The sequence below is a fragment of the Stegodyphus dumicola genome, chromosome 7 (genome assembly GCF_044657685.1).
Source record: "Stegodyphus dumicola isolate Sdum_Otavi_A_Nest chromosome 7, ASM4465768v1".
NCBI classification, from domain to species: Eukaryota; Metazoa; Arthropoda; class Arachnida; order Araneae; family Eresidae; genus Stegodyphus; species Stegodyphus dumicola.
The window spans coordinates 154,072,165-154,094,225 of record NC_140774.1 but is presented as its reverse complement, the minus strand read 5'-3'; the positions used below and the strand labels follow the sequence as shown (position 1 = coordinate 154,094,225).

General features: G+C 32.0%; 1 protein-coding gene across 2 annotated transcripts in view; it reads left to right on the top strand.

The window, feature by feature from the left end:
• The window catches only part of LOC118189372 (vesicular glutamate transporter 1-like), a 607,793-nt gene that overhangs the window by 312,011 nt on the left and 273,721 nt on the right, over positions 1–22,061 (top strand). For both annotated transcript variants that reach the window (XM_085820946.1, XM_085820945.1), the window contains exon 2: positions 16,308–16,412. In XM_085820946.1, the coding sequence (XP_085677072.1) occupies positions 16,308–16,412 (105 nt within the window). The remainder of the gene's footprint in view (positions 1–16,307; positions 16,413–22,061) is intronic.

The window sequence follows — 22,061 nt, the reverse complement described above, 5'->3', positions numbered from 1 at the left end:
TCCAAAACAGCTTGCAGTCTTCTTTCGAATGGATAAATACAGTTCCTGTATGTTTGCCAAGGGAATATTATACCATTCTTCCTGCAAAACGGTAGCAAGTTCAGATAACGATGTTGGCGGTGGATAACAAGAACGCACTTTCCGTTCCAATGTAGACCACAAAGGTTCGATAATATTCAGGTCTGGTGACTGTGGTGGCCAGGGGAGATGGGACAACTCATCCTCGTGCTCAGAAAACCAGTCCTGGACAATGTGAGCTGTGTGAACAGGGGCTTTGTCGTCTTGGAAGACACCATCACCATCGGGGAACAAAGTTTGTACCATGGGATGAACTTGATCGGCCAAAATGTTCACATTAAGCCTTGGCAGTCATGTGCCCTGACACAGTTATCATAGGGCTAGCAGAGAACCACGATATGGCTGCCCAAACCATAACCGAACCCCCGCCATGTTTCACTCTTGGGAACAAGCAGTCTGTATTATAGGCTTGAGATGGCGTTCTCCAGACGTAAACTCGGCCAGAAGTGGGAAACAATGTGAAAGAAGACTCGTCAGACCATATTACTCGCTTCCACTGCTCTATAGTCCAGGCTTTATGACTTAAATACCACCTTTTCCTGTTACGGGCATTAGCATCACTGATGAATGGCTTCTCAATTGCAGCACGGCCTGCAATTCCCTGTTTATGAAGCTCCCTTCTAATCGTTTTGGTACTCACAGGGTTCGGTAACACAACATTAATTTCAGCAGTAACTTTTGCAGCTGTGGTCTTCTTATTTTTCGTCACAATTGCCCTTAATGATCGTCTGTCACGATCACTCAGAACACACTTTCGTCCGCGCTGTGATTTAGCAGATGATGTTTTTCCGCTTTTCAAATATGCGGAATAAATCTTCGATACAGTACCTCTTGAAACACTAAACACCTCGGCTACCTTGCTTACGGAAGCACCTACCATACGTGCTCCAACAATTTGCCCACGTTCGAAGTCTGTTAACTCTGACATAATGCAATGACAACCTCACATAACAGTACTCCGACAACAACTGAACTGTTTAGCACATTTACGAAGTTGTATAGGTGGCGTCAGTAGTCAAAAACGCCAGCTCCACCTACATATTTCATTAAAATCAATCTTTCTTTTCAAACATGCATTTCACAAGGTGTTTCCATATTTTTGTCCATCCACTGTACGTAAAAAAGCAAATTTAAAGTTAAAATAATTAAAAAAATGTGCAAACATATAAAACATTAAATTTTCGAACTAATCTACAATATCATTTAAATTCAGTAAGCATAAGTAAATCAAATGCAAAACCATTCTAAAATGCATTGGTTTCTAAATTAATTTTTCTGGAAAATTTAATTTTTTTAAAAAAATTTAATTTAATACTAGACTTTACATTGTTTATTTCTCAAAATACTTCATTGTTTTTTTCCTTTTTGACCTTTAATCTCTAATTTTTAATTACTAATTCCTAAAGTACCACTTTATTGGTATTTCTTTTAGGGCATTCTTCACTATGTACTTATTTTTGGTTTTGACTTTTACCCTTGCCTGCATGAATGACGAAACAAGAATTGAATGATTTAGGAGTTAGGTTTGGATGCAACTTACCCTTGATAAATCTGTCTCCTGCCTGCTCTACAGTCATTCACTTATGCATTAAAAAAATTAGATTAATTTTAATTTGCTTAATTGGTGAATTTAATTTCATGGTTTGGTTTTGCACTTGATTTACTTAAGCTATCTGAATTTAAATGATATTGTAGATTAGTTCGAAAATTTAATATTTTATATGTTTGCACATTTTTTTAATTATTTTAACTTTAAATTTGATTTTTTACGTATATACTGTTTGTTAAAAATTAAATTTAATTCCTTGCAGCAATGAACATAACCTTCATTTAATTGACAACATGCATCCGAACCGAAAACTTAGTTTTTTTTAAACCGTCCTAAGGAACAATTTGATTTCTCCTCAATCCACCTATTCATGATAGGGTTAAACTCTCAAATCGGAAACTTCGCAAACACTTTTTCAATGTGTGAATAGAATATTTCTCGCAGACATTGAAAAATTTCTGAAATTTTCACACTCTCATCCTTTTCTTGCAAAAATAAAATGACTGCTCTTCACATCTTCCATAGTTGCAAAAGAGTGTTATAAAATTGCATCTGTATCAGTCAAACACGCCAATAGGACTATATTGCATGGGATAGTTAATAATAGATTAATTAATGTGTCAAGAGTTGTCTCTGGCCGATAGCTTTGCCTATGATTCTAGACAAAGCTGTTAAACAAAAGCTCAGTTCGTAGAATTTTGAAAACATCCTATTTTTAATTATCAATAAAAAATATAGTAATTAAAATATTATAACAATGTTGGTACTAATTTATATGATGGAATTTTTTCATTATTTGTGTTATATGAAGAACCTACAGAAAATAATATAAAGCTGAATGAAGTTGGCGATAATGATTTAACATGAGTCATGAATTAAATAATTATTTTAACGATGACAAAATTTTGTGTGGAACTTAAAACAATTTTACAAAAATGTAAAGTTATTTTTCGTTTGTTTTAGTATTTCCGTAAAAGTGAATGAAGGTAAAATTAACAAATAAAAGGGCTAAGATGCAGTCTCTAAAATCATTCAATAATATGCTATTTTTTCAGAAAAGGTTTAATCTCTGAGTTAAAAGTGTGGCACTTGTTTTTTTCTAAGGTGTAACACCTGTCTTGAGTTCAACTAATCTTAGCTAGCTTATTTACAATTTAATTGAGGTATCACTTTGATTCTAGGGTGAGTTTGGACCATTGGAGTAATTAAACTCTCAAATAAGCAGAGACAAAAATATGTCAGCTCTGGATGTATTCTATATCATTACTTGTGAGGGTGAAATAAAAATTATATAACACAAAATTACCTGGATCTTGCTGAAACACAAGCGTCCTTAAAACTGTTATAATTTCAAATGATCTAATTTATTCTAAGAGAGGTGACAAAATTAACCTAAGACTGCAGTAGTGATTCGAATTCCTAACTTACCAAACCAAATCTACTTCTGTGCTTTTCCATCTAGCCGAGACCAGCGGCAAATTTTGTAAGGGAGAGAAATTATACTGCAGGCAGCGTAGACGTGAATACCAAAACTTTCAATTCTCACATGAACCTACGCGCAATCTTTATAATTTTGTAGTAAAACTCTTTCCCATTCAAATCTACATAAATTCTGGACTGAATGAAACTCGTGGCGAAATGAGGCAAATAGGAAAGATATAAATTAAATAAACATAGGTTAGTGAAACTCAAACATAATGCCATACTATTGTAAACATGTGCTTCTACTAAAACAATACGGTATCAATGAATCATAATAAAATACACAATGCAATTAAAATCCGCCGTTTTCAGAGTTCACAAAATGAGAGAAATTTACACTTTAAGAGCTTAAACGATTTAAATTCTCAAAGAATCCAATCTCTCAAGCCGTAAAATGTAATATTATCAGTTTGTCGACATCTCTATGTAAAAGTGGATACAATGCTAGCCTTGCTTAACATTTCCATAATCTTTACAAATGCGAAATTCCTAAGCCAGGGAAAGAAAATACGTAGCTGAAAGAAAAGAATAAAACTCCAGTCCAGTGAAACAGACAAAATCAGACCAGAAAACAACCCCTCGCAAAAGACAACAAGGAGACTTCCATAAAATAAATGATACCATCTATGTGAAAGGTAAAGAAGACAAAAAAGTAAAACTAGGATTTTCTTTCCTTTCGATTTTCTCAGAAGATGACATGTGAGGAGAATACTAACAGAGAGTTTTTTAACGTGAAAGTAAAAACTATCTTTTTTCCCCGTGAAAGGTTTTGTATAAACCTGTAATTATCTTAAATAGGCATTGCCTTTACATAAGAATATTCTGGAAAATGATTTATTAGGATGTTATTGTTCGATGGCTATAATATAATTAAATTGTAAATGAACGTAAGTTCTTCATCAGTGATGATGTGCGTTCAAAACGTTAGAAATTCATAAACGTCGATTTGATTTGAAAATTTACAAGTGTGCTTCTTTATGGACTAAAGAACTCATCCTTAGTGCAGGTTTAGTCCTCATATATATATATATATATATATATATATGATGTACCAGCTTTTGTCCGGAATAAATAGATTGGTGAAGATTCATAGATGTAGTCGTAGCTTAAATTATCCGACGATAAGTTTATAAAACAGGATCCATTTATTATTGGTCAGGAGAAATAGCAGTTACAAAATCATATTTCCGGAGTAAATAAAAAAGAATTACTAATAACTTTTTGTATGAAGTTTACTGCATCGTTACATTAAAGAAAAGACCCCGATGTTCCTTTGCGAGTCCTTTTATAGCCTCTGGAAAGGCGGAGCTTCCAAGAAATGACGTCAGCCTCATCAGCCATTCCAGTTCGCTTTAAATATCTCCAGAACATTCTATAACTGTACGTGTAGAAAAGGCGGGAAAAACAACTTGACTACGGCGCTGTGGATTTAATTCCACGTACTTTCAAATAAGAGACCGTCGCCATTAAAAATGAAAAGAACATTCAGTTAGAATTTTAAGTGTATTTTTGACTATGGAATTTTAATTATTATATATATATATATATAAGGCGTAAAAATATAAACAGGAAGTTACTCCCTAAGCTTTATTTATTGAAAACAAAAAAACAATGTGCACACTGCTTTTCTGTCTGTTCAACCTACCACTACATTACACCCTAAATCTAGTGCCCTAAATGTTTGTTAATTGCAGAAGAATAAAGTTTTTTACACAACGTATTGACCCAATCTGGCGAAGAATCAATACCCTGCACACTAGACTTGAACTTCTTTAAGTCTTCTAACAAGTTATTTCTTTAACTTTTCGAAGACATAAAAACCAGTGGTATAAAGCTGGGGATATGGAGGATGAGGTAGAACGTATTACCTGAATTCTCCTATGGCGTTCAGCGTCAAAAGATAAGAGAGAGTTTAAAGATAGTTCTGAAGGAAGCAAACTGAACTATGGGCAACTTTTCTCTTAGAACGAATCCCTAGTCTAAAATAGGAAAAACTATTTTAAAAGTTATCGACACAGTTCTTGTGTCTGTGAGAAAATCGAGATAAAGAACTCTTTTAAATATCAAAAGAAAATGACTGAAATTTTCTCAGCTGAATGTATGGTTTTGTCTTTTCATCGTGGTAGTGCAACTGAATTTCGCCATTGTTTGTTTTAGTTTTGTTTTGACCATGAAGTGAAAGAGGTACGTAATGTTTCATCATGACAGATTAAGATTATGTTGATAAGATTACCATTTTGAGAAAAACTTTTTTAATCTATATTTTTCAAAATAATCTGCGTGGAAATGCTTGCTATTTAAGCTCTTAACATCAGGGATCGTTTATAAATTAAATTAATATTTTTTAGTTGCATACATATGTGAATTTTTCTTTCCCCAGCTTATGTATGACCCTTGAATATCACCGTCTGATTTAATATGAAATATCTCAGCCAATTCTTGTAGAACGGAAGTTAAACTTTTTGAGTTTTATTTTTATAACAAGTATAAAATTTAAATAATTCATTTATTTAAATTTAATATTTAAATAAATGAATGCAAGTATAGGGGCCAGAGGAACATATAAAAATTTGTACTCTCGTAATTTTTACAAAATTAATGGTCTTCAAATTTAACCCTTTGAGGGGCGGTATATAATATCATTTAAATTGTGGTCAAAGTTTGCATGAATTGTAACTTATGGACCCTAAGAACACAAAATTGTAACTTAAAAAAATCTACAGCGAAATCCTGAATTTTGAGAGCCGGTGTATATTTTATATCGATGACCCTCCAAGACATTTTTTCCAGGTAGCTGCCAATTGTTAATTTCTGCTTTTTAGTTTAAATTTGCGAGCTTTTGATGTGCGTTTATAGAGATGGGTGCTTGAATAAAGTTATGTAAGTCTAAAGACAAATCTTTTAAAATTTCGGTAGAAATTTAAAATTTTAAAAATAAAATTTATGTTTTTATGCACTTTGATGATGCAATCCAGCTGAATGTACTTATGTAAAATATGGGTAAAAGCTTTTGGAATTTATTTAAATTCATTACTATTATTTTATGGAAAACAATTAGCAAATATAACACTGTATGTGTAAACCGTATCATTCTGTAACTGAACTAGTATAATTTTACATAGAGGTATAACTCAGCCGAAAAATAAAAAAAATTTTAAAAAATTAAACACTACGACTCAGCTAAAAATGTATGTTGCATTTTTGAAGTTATTATATTTTATGCTTTAGATAATATATAAAAAAGAACATGCTTCATGCTATGATACCAAGAATCGCCCCTCCACACACACTTTGTATTATATAGGCCCGTAAGAGCCCCTTTTCAATTTTTTTGTAAATAAGACTTGTAATGTCAGTGAAGATGAAAATGGAGGATGGGGGCAATCACAAACTTTATGTGAAAAGGGTAACAAATTCAAGAAACTCTTTGTTGATGCAGTAAATCTTATTGCTTCTGAAATGAATGCTTTTGTCCAAAAAGAGTCTTCGATTGACTCAAAAATTATATAACACAAAATTATCATCAGCTGGACCATCAGAAAACGCATGCAAAATGTCCAGTGCAGGAACCTCAACTGAAATTTATATTGGAGACTTTCTTGGATACTCCGTACAAAATAAGGCATAAAAAATATGATATTTGTTACGGAAGAAGGAGGAAAGGAAGCATGTTGAGTAACCTTTTCTTGAAAGTACCTGAGAAATAAGCCAAAGACACTTCGTATTATTGAAAGTCGTTTAGGTATATAAAATTAATTTATAGATTCAGTGCTTTGTTTGTAATTTTTGCAGCTCAGGCGCTAGTAATGAGAGATGATTTAAAATAGCAACTATAGATAAATAACTTTTTAAACACAATAAAGAAATGTGTACATTTATTTAAATTAGAGGCTTTTAGAAATTTGCAGACTTTACAGTTTTTGTTAATTTTCTTATCATATAGTTAAGGGGTGAGGAGCCGAAAGTTTCTTTTAGTTTACACAGTTGTAGGGATTATTTTAATTTTCTAATAATTATTTGAAATTTTGAAACAATTTCCTTTAACCACCTACCTTTTTTCCACCTACAACTCCGTGTCAGAATGAGATTTCAATATCGCGTTTTATTTAAATGAAGTAGAACCAGTATTTAATGGGAAGTTCAGTCACTTTTGTAGAAGAACTAATAAGTTCTCAGTAAAGCGTGTTCTGCCTTCGGGCCACGTCTTTGCATTACAACTATCTTATTACGCTCAGTTGTAGTCTTACGTACCTGTAAGTATTTGCCGGTGAGGTTGAATTACGAGTCAATTCGGTTAGTTATTTTTGTACAGCTTCGGATAAAATTTAGGTAGTAAGAATTACTTCAGTTCCTTATTTTTTATCTTAAGTTAAAGCCCAAGTGGAGGCTTTCCTTTAAGCCCGAGACGTGGCCGACTACACTGACCTACTGAGCAACTTCCGACCTAAGTTAGCCTACAGGCAACAAACGGAATGTGTTGCTCAGAGGTAAAACAATCTACTATCTGTTGGCCACAACCTTAAATCGGGGCCGCGGGCATTAATGGTCAAAGTCAAATTTCAAAGTTTACATTTGTACAATATACAGAGTTATTTGGATATATTGCATACGTTGAGGAAATACATCTGAAATTATTATATTAAGATTTTCCAGAATAGATATGACAGGAATTGACAGCCGCCTACAGTAACAAACATGTAACAATAAATGCAAAACTTTTAAAATAGAAGATCATAGTTAGATAAATGTCAGTCATATATCATAGAAAAACAGAAGTAAATGAAGAATAAGGATCAACACCCTGTTCAGAATCTGCACTCTATAAATGAATTATACAGTCATGAAAGAATCAAGCCTGATATCTAGAATCCAAGTTTAAGTGTAAATGAACATACTTTATGTTCCATAATCCAGTACTAAATGTTTTGTCCAAAGCAAAGTATTGTGCAGTTCATGCAAGATTAGAAATGCAAGAAGTCATGTAACTCAGAGGTACTGGAATTTTTACTAAATCATAGTAATAAAATCCAAAAGTTCAATCAAGAAGTTTGTTGATTCCAGTACAATTAACAGTTGTCATATAATTGTAACAATGAGTTAAAGAAGATCATACCAGATATACACAATATAGAACAAACATTATGTTTCCATAATTGGTCATAAATGTGCCAGGAGAAAAAAACTAAGAGTACAATTATTTGTTAAATCTACACAAGAACAGATAGCATAATATTGAGAAACATGCATTCATGACGTTGAACAAAAGATTACTTCAGATACAACTAAGCACATGCTGTACACTTTATGCTGTTGCTTTTGAATTAAAAAAAATGCCATAACGTTTATAAGAAATCAGATGTTACAATTACTAAAAGTACAATTGTATTATTTCGTAGGTATGTCATTCTAGATATTCACTGGCTCATATAAGCCAAAACAAAATTTGATTATGCATAGTATTATTTTTGTGAGTGAATAAAAGGGTATTTTAACTGTTGTTTGGACTCATCCTTATAGTTGTAAGAAGATCAGCGAATAGTCGCTGGGCTCTTCACTAAAGTTCTAGTAGCCACGGACATGTAAATTAACTAGACATTATACAACCCTTCACAAAATGCGAAGGCAAATAGCGATATCCGCCTTCTACTCATTCTTATATTGAATATTTTAAGACTTTAATGATAGCAGATGAACATGAAACTGATATTTAATATTCTCAGATATTAAGCTGTAAGTTTAATTATTCACTCTATAATTTCTTTTCAAATTAAAAAATTTTGAGTCAAAATTATTTTGGTATGTGAAGGGCCATATAGAGGGGAAAATAACAAAAAATGAAAATTCGCAAACAGTTCATAAAATTAAATTTGAAAATTCTTATTTTATAAGCTATAAAATAGCGTTTCCATTTTCTTGCTTATCCGTATTAACATAATTTTGTCTTGACCACTTTTAGGGGAAAGAAATATTTAAAATCTTTGTAATCGAACTTATTCGAGAGGCTAAAAGTTTTAAGCTTCACAATTTTTTAAAAACTTACTATGAAAAAAATTTGTGCTTTCCATTTTTCATCTTCGTGCTTTAGGCAACATTACATTTTCTTCTCACATGATTTATGTATGAGTTTCTACTATTCAGACAGAACACTTACTAAGAGTGCCTGCCGAACACTGGAAAAAGTTCCCCCTTCGCATAAAGTGATGCAATATTACCCTTCCCAATAGAAATTTCATAGTTTGGCTTATATTTTTAATGAATTTTTATTTTTCTCCCCCCAAAAATTCTATTCTTTTCTATTATTGATAAATTTTGTTCTTTCTCCTTATTTTATACTGGCAAAATTATTTATTTTTATTTTTCTCTTTTTTCTTTTGAAAATGCTTATTCCTATGAAATTGAAAGTATTGCCTTTCTTTTATGTTGGGGAATTTATCTGCCATGAAAAGTTTGGTGATTAGTCTGGAATTTAAAAGGTTCCAATTTTAATACCTCTTTTGATCAGTATTAACTATAACTAAACGATTAAAAGTTTTAAAATTTTCAGTAACATTCTTATGCCATCAGTTAGTACTTTTGCATAAATGCACCGTTTAGAGTTTCCTTACCTCTAAGACAATCTGAGTAACACCGATGTTATCCTGCTAAAAGAAAGCACTCGCAGACGAGATACTGATCTCATGGAAGATGGCATAAAAATCTCTATGTTATACTGATTTCCAAATTTTCAATTATTCTTACCGCAGTAGTGCTTGAAGGTTGAAGGTATTAAAATGCTTCCATCCCACCACTTTAACCTATTTAATCGGCAATGCTTTACCTAGTAAGCGATGACCATGTACCTGGTGGTTCTCATGATTCTAAAATGTTGAAAACATTTTTCATAACATGAATTTTACGTGAACATTTCATTGCTTAATTTTAAAAATAAAATTCCAAAAAATAATAAACCTATATTTTTTAGCAAAAGAGTTATTTTTGTTGGAAAAAAAATAAAATGATCAACAGGTTTTTCACCCTATTTAAGCGGAGTCTTCTTTGATTGTAGTTCATTTAATGTGACATTTGCCAGTACCCTGATCTTTTAGGTGAGAATTATTTTCGTTTTTTTTCTAAAATTCATTTCGTAATTTTTTCGCCAAATATGTATAATAATGCGCATAGATTTTAGACGAAAAATCAAAAAGAAATATAATAATTATTTATTACACTGCAATTAGCTAAATAACTATAGTAATTATTTTTTATCTTTTAAATATTATAATTAATTATTAAGAAGTTTCCTTAGCTTATATTAATGTATATACATTTTAGCTCAGAGGTATAAAAGATGTATAATAATTGTTAATTATAGTATTATTGTAATAATTATTTATTTTTGTAAAATTGTGATAATCAATTATAATAATTATTATATTGGAATTCATTGTATCAATACTAGAATATTGAAAATTATACAGTAAAATGTAATGTTTAAATAACTAATAAATAACTAAGATTATGTACGAGTAATAATAATTATTACATAATCTTAGTTATTTATTAGTTTGTCATATAAATATATAAATAAATAATTGCACAAAATAAAACACAATGTAAACAAATAGTTAATTACAAATGGTGTATCAGCATGAAGGAACAAGTATGGAAAAAATTCCTACTACGGTGATACATGGCCATCCCAGCCCTGTTTGTAAATAAAACCGTCCAAAAGACGCATGCGTGTTTGTGGCGTTTGTCCCGGCAGGCGTGGTATTAAACTATACATACATTAAAGTCTCGAAAGATTCTTAACACAAGATATTAGCTATGTTTATGCATTTAGTAAAATTACATTTGAATTAAGGTCATAATTATGGTTTAAACCAAATACATCCTTTCGCTCAAATGACAGAATTTTAAAAAAGACATTCTACATCACAGACAAGGGCCACTTTAAAAATTCTGGGACTCTAGACATAAAGATTTTGCAGAATCCCCAGTGCTTTGCATTCGACGAAGAAAAGCGAAATTATAGGAATCGTAGAGTAATTTTTCGTATTTCATTTACATTTGGATGTAAGCACAAAATTTTCTCTTTTAAGGCCCGAAGAACATTATGTGAAAATTTTGCTACTTTGTTTACTTAGCTATCAATAAAATCAGTACATTTCATTTCAAAAAAGTAATAAATAAACCTTTTACAATATTATAGTATCCATAAATATAAAATCACAAATTTGGCACAAGTATTTTTGTTGGATAGAAGCGAATTTAATACATTTTCCATGTTTTGAACAACAAACTGCAAATTCTTTACCGATTACTTTTATTCTCAGATAATACAAAAAAAAAAAAGAAAAAAGGAATTAGAAACTTTCTTTAGACCACTTACTTAACTGCAGGTTTTGCTTTATTGATTTTATGCTTGGAAGATTAGAAACACGATCTTCGGTGAATCGAGTTGAGAAGAATTCAGACTGCTGGAAGTGATGTTGTGACAGAATAAAGAAAAAGGTGTCATATTTGTTTTACCTTGTCGCCCTCAAAGTGGTTGTACCGGAATCTAAACCCGACGGCTGTCAGAGCCAAGGAAAATGTAAAAAATATTCTTTTTTTAAGAACTTTTCCTAGCAGACCACAGAACATTTTCCAAGAGCAGTCACGTCCTGTAAGGCTCGTTTACGAAATGGCCGTTAAAATAAAAATTTTATTTGCTTTCTTCATGTTATCTCTTTGACAAGTTAGATATAGCTAGAATAAAATTACAAAATGCGGCAGTTTCAGCAAATAGCCGTTAACTTAAGAGCTCGTAATCGAAAAAAATCCGAGGTATCATATTTCAATTGATCATATCTACTTTGACCATTCACGAATCCATTTGGACGATTTTTTGCGTGACGTCTATTGCTTGAATATCTGTAACGGACAAAACTAAAAACTCTTTTTGCCAAAATGGATTTAAAATGAATGCAAAGAGAATTTTTCGTGACTTTAGTAACGTCTGTATGTACCCACATGTACGCGTAGTGCACCCCCTTTTTATTGCAATCTGCAGTAACAAAAGTATTTATATATATATGCCCACCTCCATACGCGGCTTAAAGTTCTAACCTGACCTTTAGTTTCGAAATCGTTGAGTGTAATCATATATTCTCAATTACAGAATTGTTTTACATGACGAAAATATTCATGTTTTGCAATATCAAATTAAAAAAAAAATTAATTTTCAACAAATTTTCTCTCGTTTCTTATATTTGGGAAAGTTTTATATTTGTTATGAAAACATAAAATTATAAAATGTTTCATTCCAGTACGGGATGTTTAGTTTCAAAGTCTGCAATTTTTTATGTAATTTTCAACTTGTTTTGAGGAATCAGTTAACTAAGTTTTAATAATTCGAGAAAATAAAGGTAAATGAAACACAGCAAAAATGCATATAAATTAATAGGCCGTACAAGGTAGTCATGTGGTCCACATCAGATTATTAAGAAACAAAGCAAATATTTATACAAAATGAAGTAATTGATTATATTTGTTATGTTTTTAGGAAACAAAACACATATTAAAAAATCTGATGTGTACACCACATGACTTCCTTGTACGGAATATTAAATTATACGCATTTTTTCTTGGATTTCGTTTAAACTTATTGGATTAATTAAAATGTACTTCGCCGACAGCGCATAAACCACAATAGAATAAATGCATTCTTTAAAATTCACTCTATTTATTTACCATAGCGACACTCTGGCGCTAGGCTCACTTAACAGTATTATATTTCGTTCATATTATATTATAACTCAGAATGCACAAAATTTATATCATTTAAAGAATTATCTAATCGTTGTCACATGTTCTATTCAAACACTATAATAAAGCTAGAACGATGTATAAAAGAAACTAAGCAAACAAAACAAAAAAGAAACAGTTTTTCACAGACGATTGAGTATTTCTCATTCAAGTAATTCAGTTCTGACTTCGCGACAAGACAAAAATACATAAAAACTCAAAATATCTGTATTAAAAATTACGAAGTAAATCTTAAACACTTATTTCCTCGAAAAAATTCCAGAAAGGATTAAGCATGATTTAATTCGCAATAATAAATGAAGGCGTTATCTTTGTTGTCGCGAAGGTACGTTTCTCTAGATTGGCAACAAGTCCACTAGTCTGCTGTTTCAAATGCAAACAAGCAATGGCCGCTATCAAAAACATTATTAGGCTTAGCGGCACTTAAACAACTTGTTGATAATTCTAAAATTGTAAAATTGTTGATAATTCTAAAAATATTGCATACAGATTTACTAAAAGCATAAAAACTTTAACTGGAAGATAAGAACAACATAATTCAATCATTTTTAAAGCAAAAATTGTACAATTTACAAACATATAGGAGTAAAGAACTGAGATCACTGAGCCAGGTAACAAAGTGTATATATATACATACATATGTATATATATACATACATATATACATACATATATATATATTTATATACGTTTGGCGCGGCGGATTGCAACCAAAATACGAAGTGCACATCTACATGTTATAGTAGTCCTAGATACAAAATTTCAACGTTCTGAGGCTACTCGTTTTTGAGTTATGCGAGATACGTACGTACGTAGGTACGTACATACGTTCGTACAGACGCCACGAAAACTTCTCTTCAGAATCCCTTTTAAAACTGTTATTTAATTTTTTTGGAGGAAAAGAGTGTTTTATTCTGTCCTTACGTACAGATATCACGCAAAAACATCGTTAAATTGCATTCGAAAGCGGTCAAAATGGATATTTTCGTTGAAATATGCTGCCTGAAACTTTTCGCGATTACAATACTTCCTTTTTACTTCTTACAAGGAAGTAAAAAATAAAGTAATTATTTTTTTTCTTTTATTCCATTTAGATTCTAAGATGCAAAGTGATTCACCATATTTTCAAATAACTTCACTTTTTTTAAAATATTCATTTCATAACTTGTAGGTGTCGAAAATTGTTTTATCGTGAATTTATTATTCTGTCAAACGTAAACAAAACAAATTCTGAAATTAAATTTAACTTGACTTTTCCAGCTAAACATATTTAGATTATTTTCCACTTATGACTAACTTTATTCTTTCATATTCAACTGCAATTCTGTCTGTCTTTTCATTATACATCTGATTTCCAATACACTTCACTGATATCACTCTAAAAGACAGGAATTTAGCATAAAGCATATCATAGTATTGGGGGTGTGTGCAAAAGAAGATATACAGTAGGTATAAACATCTAAAGAAAAATTAAATTATAGCGTACAAGTAGGTATACAGTCATAAAACATGCATAGAAAACATAATTTAAATTCTGTTCTTGCGAATTCTATGGAATATTTATTTCTTAATGCTCAGACTATTTATTTTAGTCACTCACAAACTCTCGTAGTCTTCTTTTGATATACCAGGTCACTTTTCGACAAAATATTTTATCGTCTTCGATATCTGTGGCCAGTCTTCGTGGCCTTTCTTGGCAGGTATTTAATCATGCTGTCAGCAGTACCTGGCTTTCTGGAAAATGATTTATGTGTAACAAAATCTCCCAAGAAATGAGAAATATAGAAGTAAGACCTGTAGATCTTGATGGCAAATTGATTGATTTTCGCGGTCTTATCTATCTATAGGGAATTGCTGGTCAAATTATAGAGCTATTAGGATTTTTTCGAAGCGTGAAATATCAACTATGCTCTCGATGAGATTCGAACCATGGATCTTCCAATCGCTACCACTTAAACCTCAAAAATACATGCGGAAATTGCGATATCTCCTTATATTCTCCTCCACTCGAAGAGTGATTAGGGAAATGGGAGCGACATTCATTCAGTCTTGTCAGAGTAGTGACGAGTTAAATTCACCTACGTTAGATATACTCCTACGTTACGCGATATCTCATTATATTCGCCTCCACTTAAAGAGTGACAAGGAAAATGGGAGCGAAATCCATTCAGCTTTATCAGAGTAGTGACGAGTTATATTCAAAAGATACATAACGTGGTGAAGATACATAACGTAGGAGTTAGGTATACTCCTACGTTATGTATCTTCACCTACCATAGGGTACCACTCTGAAGCTAGTAAATTTTTTCAAATTAAAGCTATTAGTTCATTAAATAGCGATAAGATGCAAAAAATCAGCGGCGCTCTTAGCGGGATTCTAATTTTTCCTCTTCCGATCGCTATCCAGAGTTGCTCTGATTTATGCTACGAGGGCAAGCACGGGGGGGTGATATTTCCTTATAAAGTAAGTAGCACACAGTGAGCGGCTACAGCTGCTTATTAGCTGCTAGCTGCATATCTCCCTTTTCCTCTTACTACGACTAGATATGGCACTGTATACATATTTTTACATACATCCTTGTGTAAGTGTGTATCTGTATACAAAGTGCACACTGATTTTACAAAATGTTTTCCATTAATTTTCCTTTTTATACAAATTAAATAATATCTTCATTGTGAATACAAATGTCTATTTTGAGAACAATTTGTATTTCAAATTATGCGAAAGCTTTATGCATATTTTCTGTATAAAGAAATGCGAAGTAATGAATTGTTTAAAGGTACCTATTTCCACAAAAGAACACACGCAACAAAGAAAACTGCACATCTGAATTTTTTACAGCTATAAAAGCGTTTTAAAAGCATGCTATTATTTTCTTGTTTACATTCTTCAGTCACGAAAATATTTTCTGTGCATTGAAGAAGCACAAAAGTTTTCAGCTGCCAATACGTTTTTCTTTTCCCTGAGATAAAAACTGCTATTTTTATAAAAGTGATATTACATTATTTATTTCTAAAGCTATTTGGTCACAGCAGTTTAAATACTAGTTTTCAGAACAATTCGAGATGTATTTATGTATTAGTCCATACATACTTAAAACGATTTTCTGAATATCTGAAAATATTCTAAGAAATAAGTAAGCTTATTTTTCTGGATCTTGTACAGTATTCAATTCTGTTAACAATGGGAAACATTTCCCCAAATTTCGCAAAGAAAACAAGCACAAGTAGAGTCATTTTTTTTTTCTAAACTGAATTTTGTTACTTATTGAATTATTATATTTATCATATGATTGTTACGTCGAATAATTATTACTTAAAATACAAAATTGTATGCTTAACGTAACAAGTCTAATAAATAACGTATAACGTAGTTAGTTGACAATGACATTTCTTTCTTTTCTTCCAGGAGGGCTCCTCAACAACCTGAGCCCCAGCCGCCACAGGATGGAGGACAAACCACTATCCCGAGTCTCAAAGCGCTCAAAACGGACAGAATGTCCAAACTCATGAAGTAAGTTCAATGATTCATTCTGTTAAGAATTATTAGTCTTGATATGGGATTTTGTATTGGTTCACTATAAGCAGCGTGTAACTTTTCAAATTGTTGCCACGAAATAATATCATATTCTATTAAAAGAGATTAAATAATGAAGAATCTGCATGTATGTTCCATACGTTGTAAAAAAAAACGGCGATAAAATTTTGAATAATGCAATTCTTCGTCCGAACATGTGCATCTGGAAGTTAGAATTTTGAATTCGAATTTGTTTTGTTATTTTTTATATCAATTTAGCAAAACTTGAATGAGTTTTTGATTAACAAATTCAACGATTTGAAAGCGAACAGTGACAACACTTCAAAATAAAACATATTTATCTCCAGAACGTGAAACTGTTGCCATTCGACAAAATGTAAGATATTTATCTTTCAATTTTAATGAACAAACTCGGCTCTGTGAAAACAATGTGTTGCTGCCGCCGGATATAAAATACTTTTATTTTCCTCTCGTCAGCGTGTTGCCATTCAGTAAAACTTAAGATACTTTCAGATTTAATATAGAAGGTTACTGAGTAATAAAGCGATTTAAAAGCAATAAACGCAGTTCTTAAGAATGCTTTTTGTACTTTTTAATGTGACTGATTTAAATAATCGAGTATTAAAATCATGAGATGTCTAATTACAAATATTCAATATTTTTATGAAATTACACTAATTGGACTCATTAAAACCGTTTTGTACTTTTTCTTTTTTATGATAATTATTTTAGACTGCTGGCCGCTCAGGCAAAAAGCTACATAAAAACCTGTCTACACGGAGTCAGTTTATCGTCAGTGTATTGTCGAGTTCATCGCCCCACAGGGCGTTATCCCAGAAGGACTATTAATTTCGTTTCAGCATTTTGCGTTGAAAACTTTAAATGTCCGTTTCACTTTTCAAATTGTTGCCACCAAATATTATCGCTCTGTGTTATATTTAAAGAAAATAAATAATGAAGAATCTGCATAAATGTATGTATGTTTCTCGCATTGCGATAAAACAACGGTACCTAGAGACATCGAACTTTGAATAACGTAATCTCCACGGAATATGGGCACCTGGAAGCCCTAATTTGTATTCTGGGATTTGTTTTATTATCGATTTCATATTTTGTAACACTTAAGCAAATTTTTTATTAACAAACTAAACGATTTCTAAACGAGCAATGGCAACACTGTACGGGAAAAAAAAATATTTCCAGTGCGCGAGACTGTGCATCGAAAATTCTAAAGATAGGCTCATTTTAAAATTATTTTGTGATATTGTTAATGAATTGAGTTCTATGGTTTAACTGCGAAGAACATGATATTTAATAAATAAAGGTAACACACAAATATTAAAAAAACACAAATTATACTGAAATTACTGATTTTACTGATTTTTTTACAGATTATACTGAAAGCTTACAGTATAATTTGTAAGCTCTCAGTTTTTTTTTTAAATTTATTTATTTTATTTTACATTATTCTGTTTTGTTATTCTTCGGAGGAATATTTTTCAGAGTATTCATTTATTTTTATTAACAAATCATTTTCTGTTAATTTTCTCGTTTTCCATTTCCCTTCCAGAATGCTAATTTCTAGTTCACGCGCTTTCAAATGACGCAGAAAAGAGATAGTATTTAAATGAAGGTTTTAAATGGTATAATCAGAGCGCGTTCCGATTCCTAAAGGACATGTTTACTACTTGATTCTCTTGCCATAAAGGATGGCTGTTTCTTAATGCATGAGAATTTCTTTCTGCTAACCTTTATCTGAATTAAATAAAAGCGTCCCCGTTCACAATCCCTGTTGCAACTTCTATGTCTTAGGTAGAGTTCTTATAGTTTATGCGGCTTTGATCTACCGTAAGTTTTTGTTGACTTATATGCGACACAAAGTAGTCTCTCAATGTTACATAAAATCAACCTGTATTATATCAGTAGTCACGAAATATTTCGATGCTAAAAATTCTATTTTTGAAAAAAATTGGCTATAACATAAAGAAGCTCTGTGCATTTATTGTCCATACTATTAACATGTGTGCGCGTCTGTCTGTTTCTTTCTTTGTGGCATTATATGCTCCGGAACGGCGAGAATTTGATTTTCGAGAGTGGTACACCTGTATTCCAAAAACTCGTGGGAAGCTATTTCGATCTTTCTCCTCTTCGTATGATTTTAATCAGCCGAAATATTAATTAAAACCCTGAAAATGCTAATTTCGCTCTGATTTCTCCGAGTGGGACGCTGGAGATAAAAACTTGCTTTATTTCGAAAAGTGTTTCCACTGCTTGCTAGAGTTTGGTCATAGAAATTTTGTAAGTTTTACAAAATATGAAATAAAATAGCATCCCAAACATTAAATATATTATTATTATATAAGTTCATGTTCTGACGTTAAAGAAAAAACTCGATTTCATGTGATTTATTGTATGTCGAAAACGTTTCGTTAATGTCAGCCTTTTAAATAAATCGCTGCTGTTGGCAACTTTTTTGTTTCAGATTAAGATAATTGTCACGATATGTTATTAACACGTTAATTATTTTATTGATGTTGAGAAAAAGTTGGGTACAATTCCGTTTTGAGGACCGTAAAAAAATTGCAGCGAAAATGTATGCGCAAAAGCGCCAAATCTAGCAAACGCGCCCATTTAACAGCGCGCCAAATATAGCGTACGCGTTTTGGGAATTGCCCATGACGAAAAGTCTGCAATAGAATTTTGGGTAAAGTGCAGAATCACCCACTGCTTGACGCGTTTTTAAGAATTGCACATACTCGGTATCCATGTACACAGCGACCTATTTTCACTTAAAAAAATCCCATAATTGCACAAAAATGGCACTGCGCAAACCCTTGACTTTATCTATGTACACTTAAAAAGTAAAAGAAAATTGATAAAAATCCAATTGTTTTTCCCCTTGTTTAAGCAGCAAAGAAAGAAGTGGGTGATTCTGCACTTTACCGAGAATTTTTTCAAAGAAGAACCATCATTCCGTATAGAAAATTATGTTTAAACAACCAACAAGATGAAATTGTGCTCTAGCGATAATTTGGTAGCGAAATAGCGATGTAGGCATCCATTCAGTTATGTTTAGCAATTTTTATATGAATTATAAAAATGATCTGAAATAGTTATTTACTCTTATGCTTCTGTTCAGTCATGTTTATCCTTTTTTTTATATAAATTATAATAATAAAAAAGTATTATATGAAATTAATCTTTCATCTAAATTAAAACATCAATCTTAGATAGTTATTTACTATTATACTTCCTTTCTTGAATTAGGGTTGCTGCAATTATTTTTGGCAGCACTGGTATCAACAATAGTTTGGCGATTTTTACGGCCCTCAAAACCGAATAGTGCCAAAAGTTGTTATATTAGTACATTAAATTTAAATCATGACGCCATACCTATACATATTAACCTGAAGTGTCCAACGCTTTTGTTTTCTGGTTTGGCAAGAAAAAAATGATTTACGAATTGGTTTGTTGCTTCGAAAGAATGAACTGACCTCATTCTTATTGATATGTTTTTATTCATCTTCTTCTCAGGTATACATAGAACTCATAAATTCTCTTTCATCGCAGCCAACAGCTTTGTATACAGTACATTAAATTAATAGTCCATTTTATTTTTAGTTTTTCAGCAGACACAATATATAAATATTGCTTTGGCCGTAGGCTCCTCATCTAGGGCTTGGCCGTTAGTAGAATGCATAAAGCCAAATACAGTTAAACGACAACATTGATCCAAAGGGCCCACCAGCGGCCGAGCGGTTACGTCGCTGAACACTGGTAGTTCTGTCCGAGGTTCGAAGCCCGCGAACGGGCTGGATGCGTGGGTGTTTTCGTGGTTTTTCTAATGTGTAACGTGTATACGAGCCAGTTTCCCTTAAAATGTCCTCCACGAAGGCATTCCTCCCTTAAGGCAGGTAGCCCTCGAGTGTTTTGCCGTAATCTAATAAACCAACCAAACAGACCATTGATCCAAAGTAAAGATTTTGAATGCATCTCCAGAATTTGATTCACTCATAAATGTAAATTTTAGTAAATAAAATGTGCAATGTAATATTTATTTAGTTCACCCTCGTCAATATGATTGATTTAAAAATGAAAATTTTAATAAAAATTGTGTAGCGCAATGTTTATTTAGTTACATACTAGGCACCCGTATATTTATTATTAATGCCTTTACCCAGCAACCGCCAAGCGAAATTTGCTTTTTTCCCGCCCCTATAAAAATTGGCCTAGACTTAGAGTAAGCATTTGTTTTTTAATCATGTTTATTTAAAATGCCAATTTGTATTTAAGCATCACATGACAAAAGCACCATTTATATTCCTGTTATATCAAAAGTACATTTAAATACTTGAGCGATCTTCTCGACTAGTAGTCTCCGATCTCAAAATCCTTTTGAACTCTATTTCTAATGCGTTTCGTTTCGATAGCGTTCAATAGTTAGTTCATGCATCTAAATTACCCCTTTGCGCAGAGCTTTGCATCTAAACTCCCTTATCGTTTGAAAGCGCATTAAAATGCTATCCACATACCCCAGAGGCTGAAAGCATAATTCTCGTTAGCTTTCAACAGAAGAGATTTTGTGCTAGGGCAATAGTATTTGTCTCGCTTTGCAAATGTATTGCAAAAGTTCACCTAAAACTCTAAGAATATTTATGTAACTGTTTGCATAAGATAGCAGTTAGGGTGAATTCATTCTAGAGTGGCGTTCAGAATAGATGTTAGTGAGCTGCATAAAATGAACTCAAGACTTTCACAGTGGCTTTAAAGGTGCAGTTTTATTTCGAAAGCAGCTATATTAAGAAATAGCCTTAGTTAGATATAGCATCTATAGAATATTCAGAGAATTCATTAAATATTTTTAATTACATTATCATTATGCCAAAATTCGGTGAGTTAATTGTCGCATGGTAGCTGTCTATTTAATATGAAATACATGTATTGACTTGTAAAAGATTACTGCGAAATTGAAATTGAAATTCAGAGAAAATGAAGAGTTCGGAAAACGTGTTCGTGTTAGCTGTATGATAGCAGAAAAAACTGGAAAGCGTAGAAAATGTTTCGTTGATGGCGAATTCGTAAAAGAATGTCTTCAGTGTGCAGTTGATGTGCTTTGTCCATCACAGGTTCAAGAACATTAGCTTGTCTGGTGTGAGAGCAGTGAGACAAATGGAGGATTTGACAGTTGATATGGTTCAGTAATTAAAATCCAAATGCTAGAACGTTGTATTTTATTCTGGAGCGATGGTTGAATCAACGAAAGCAACAAACACTGCACAAGCAGCCATTTTTATTTCTGTCGTTGATGGAAACTTTATTAATGTAGAAGAATTAGCTAATGTCGTTTCGCTTAAATGTACAACACAAGGATCAGATTTGTGTTCGTGTCTAACAAAAACTTTCACTTCAGAGACTGACAAAGAAATTTGAAGATATAGTTTTAACAGGAAACATTAAATCACAACGCTCTCAATCTAGCCGGCCCATTGAAAATATTGCTGTTGTTAAAGACAGCTTTATTGCAAGTACCAAGGAATCTGAACTTTGAAGAACATTTTATTGCGTATATTTAATCCAGCGTATTTGTTGGAACATTCTCTACATGCATGTTGGGAGAATATGATT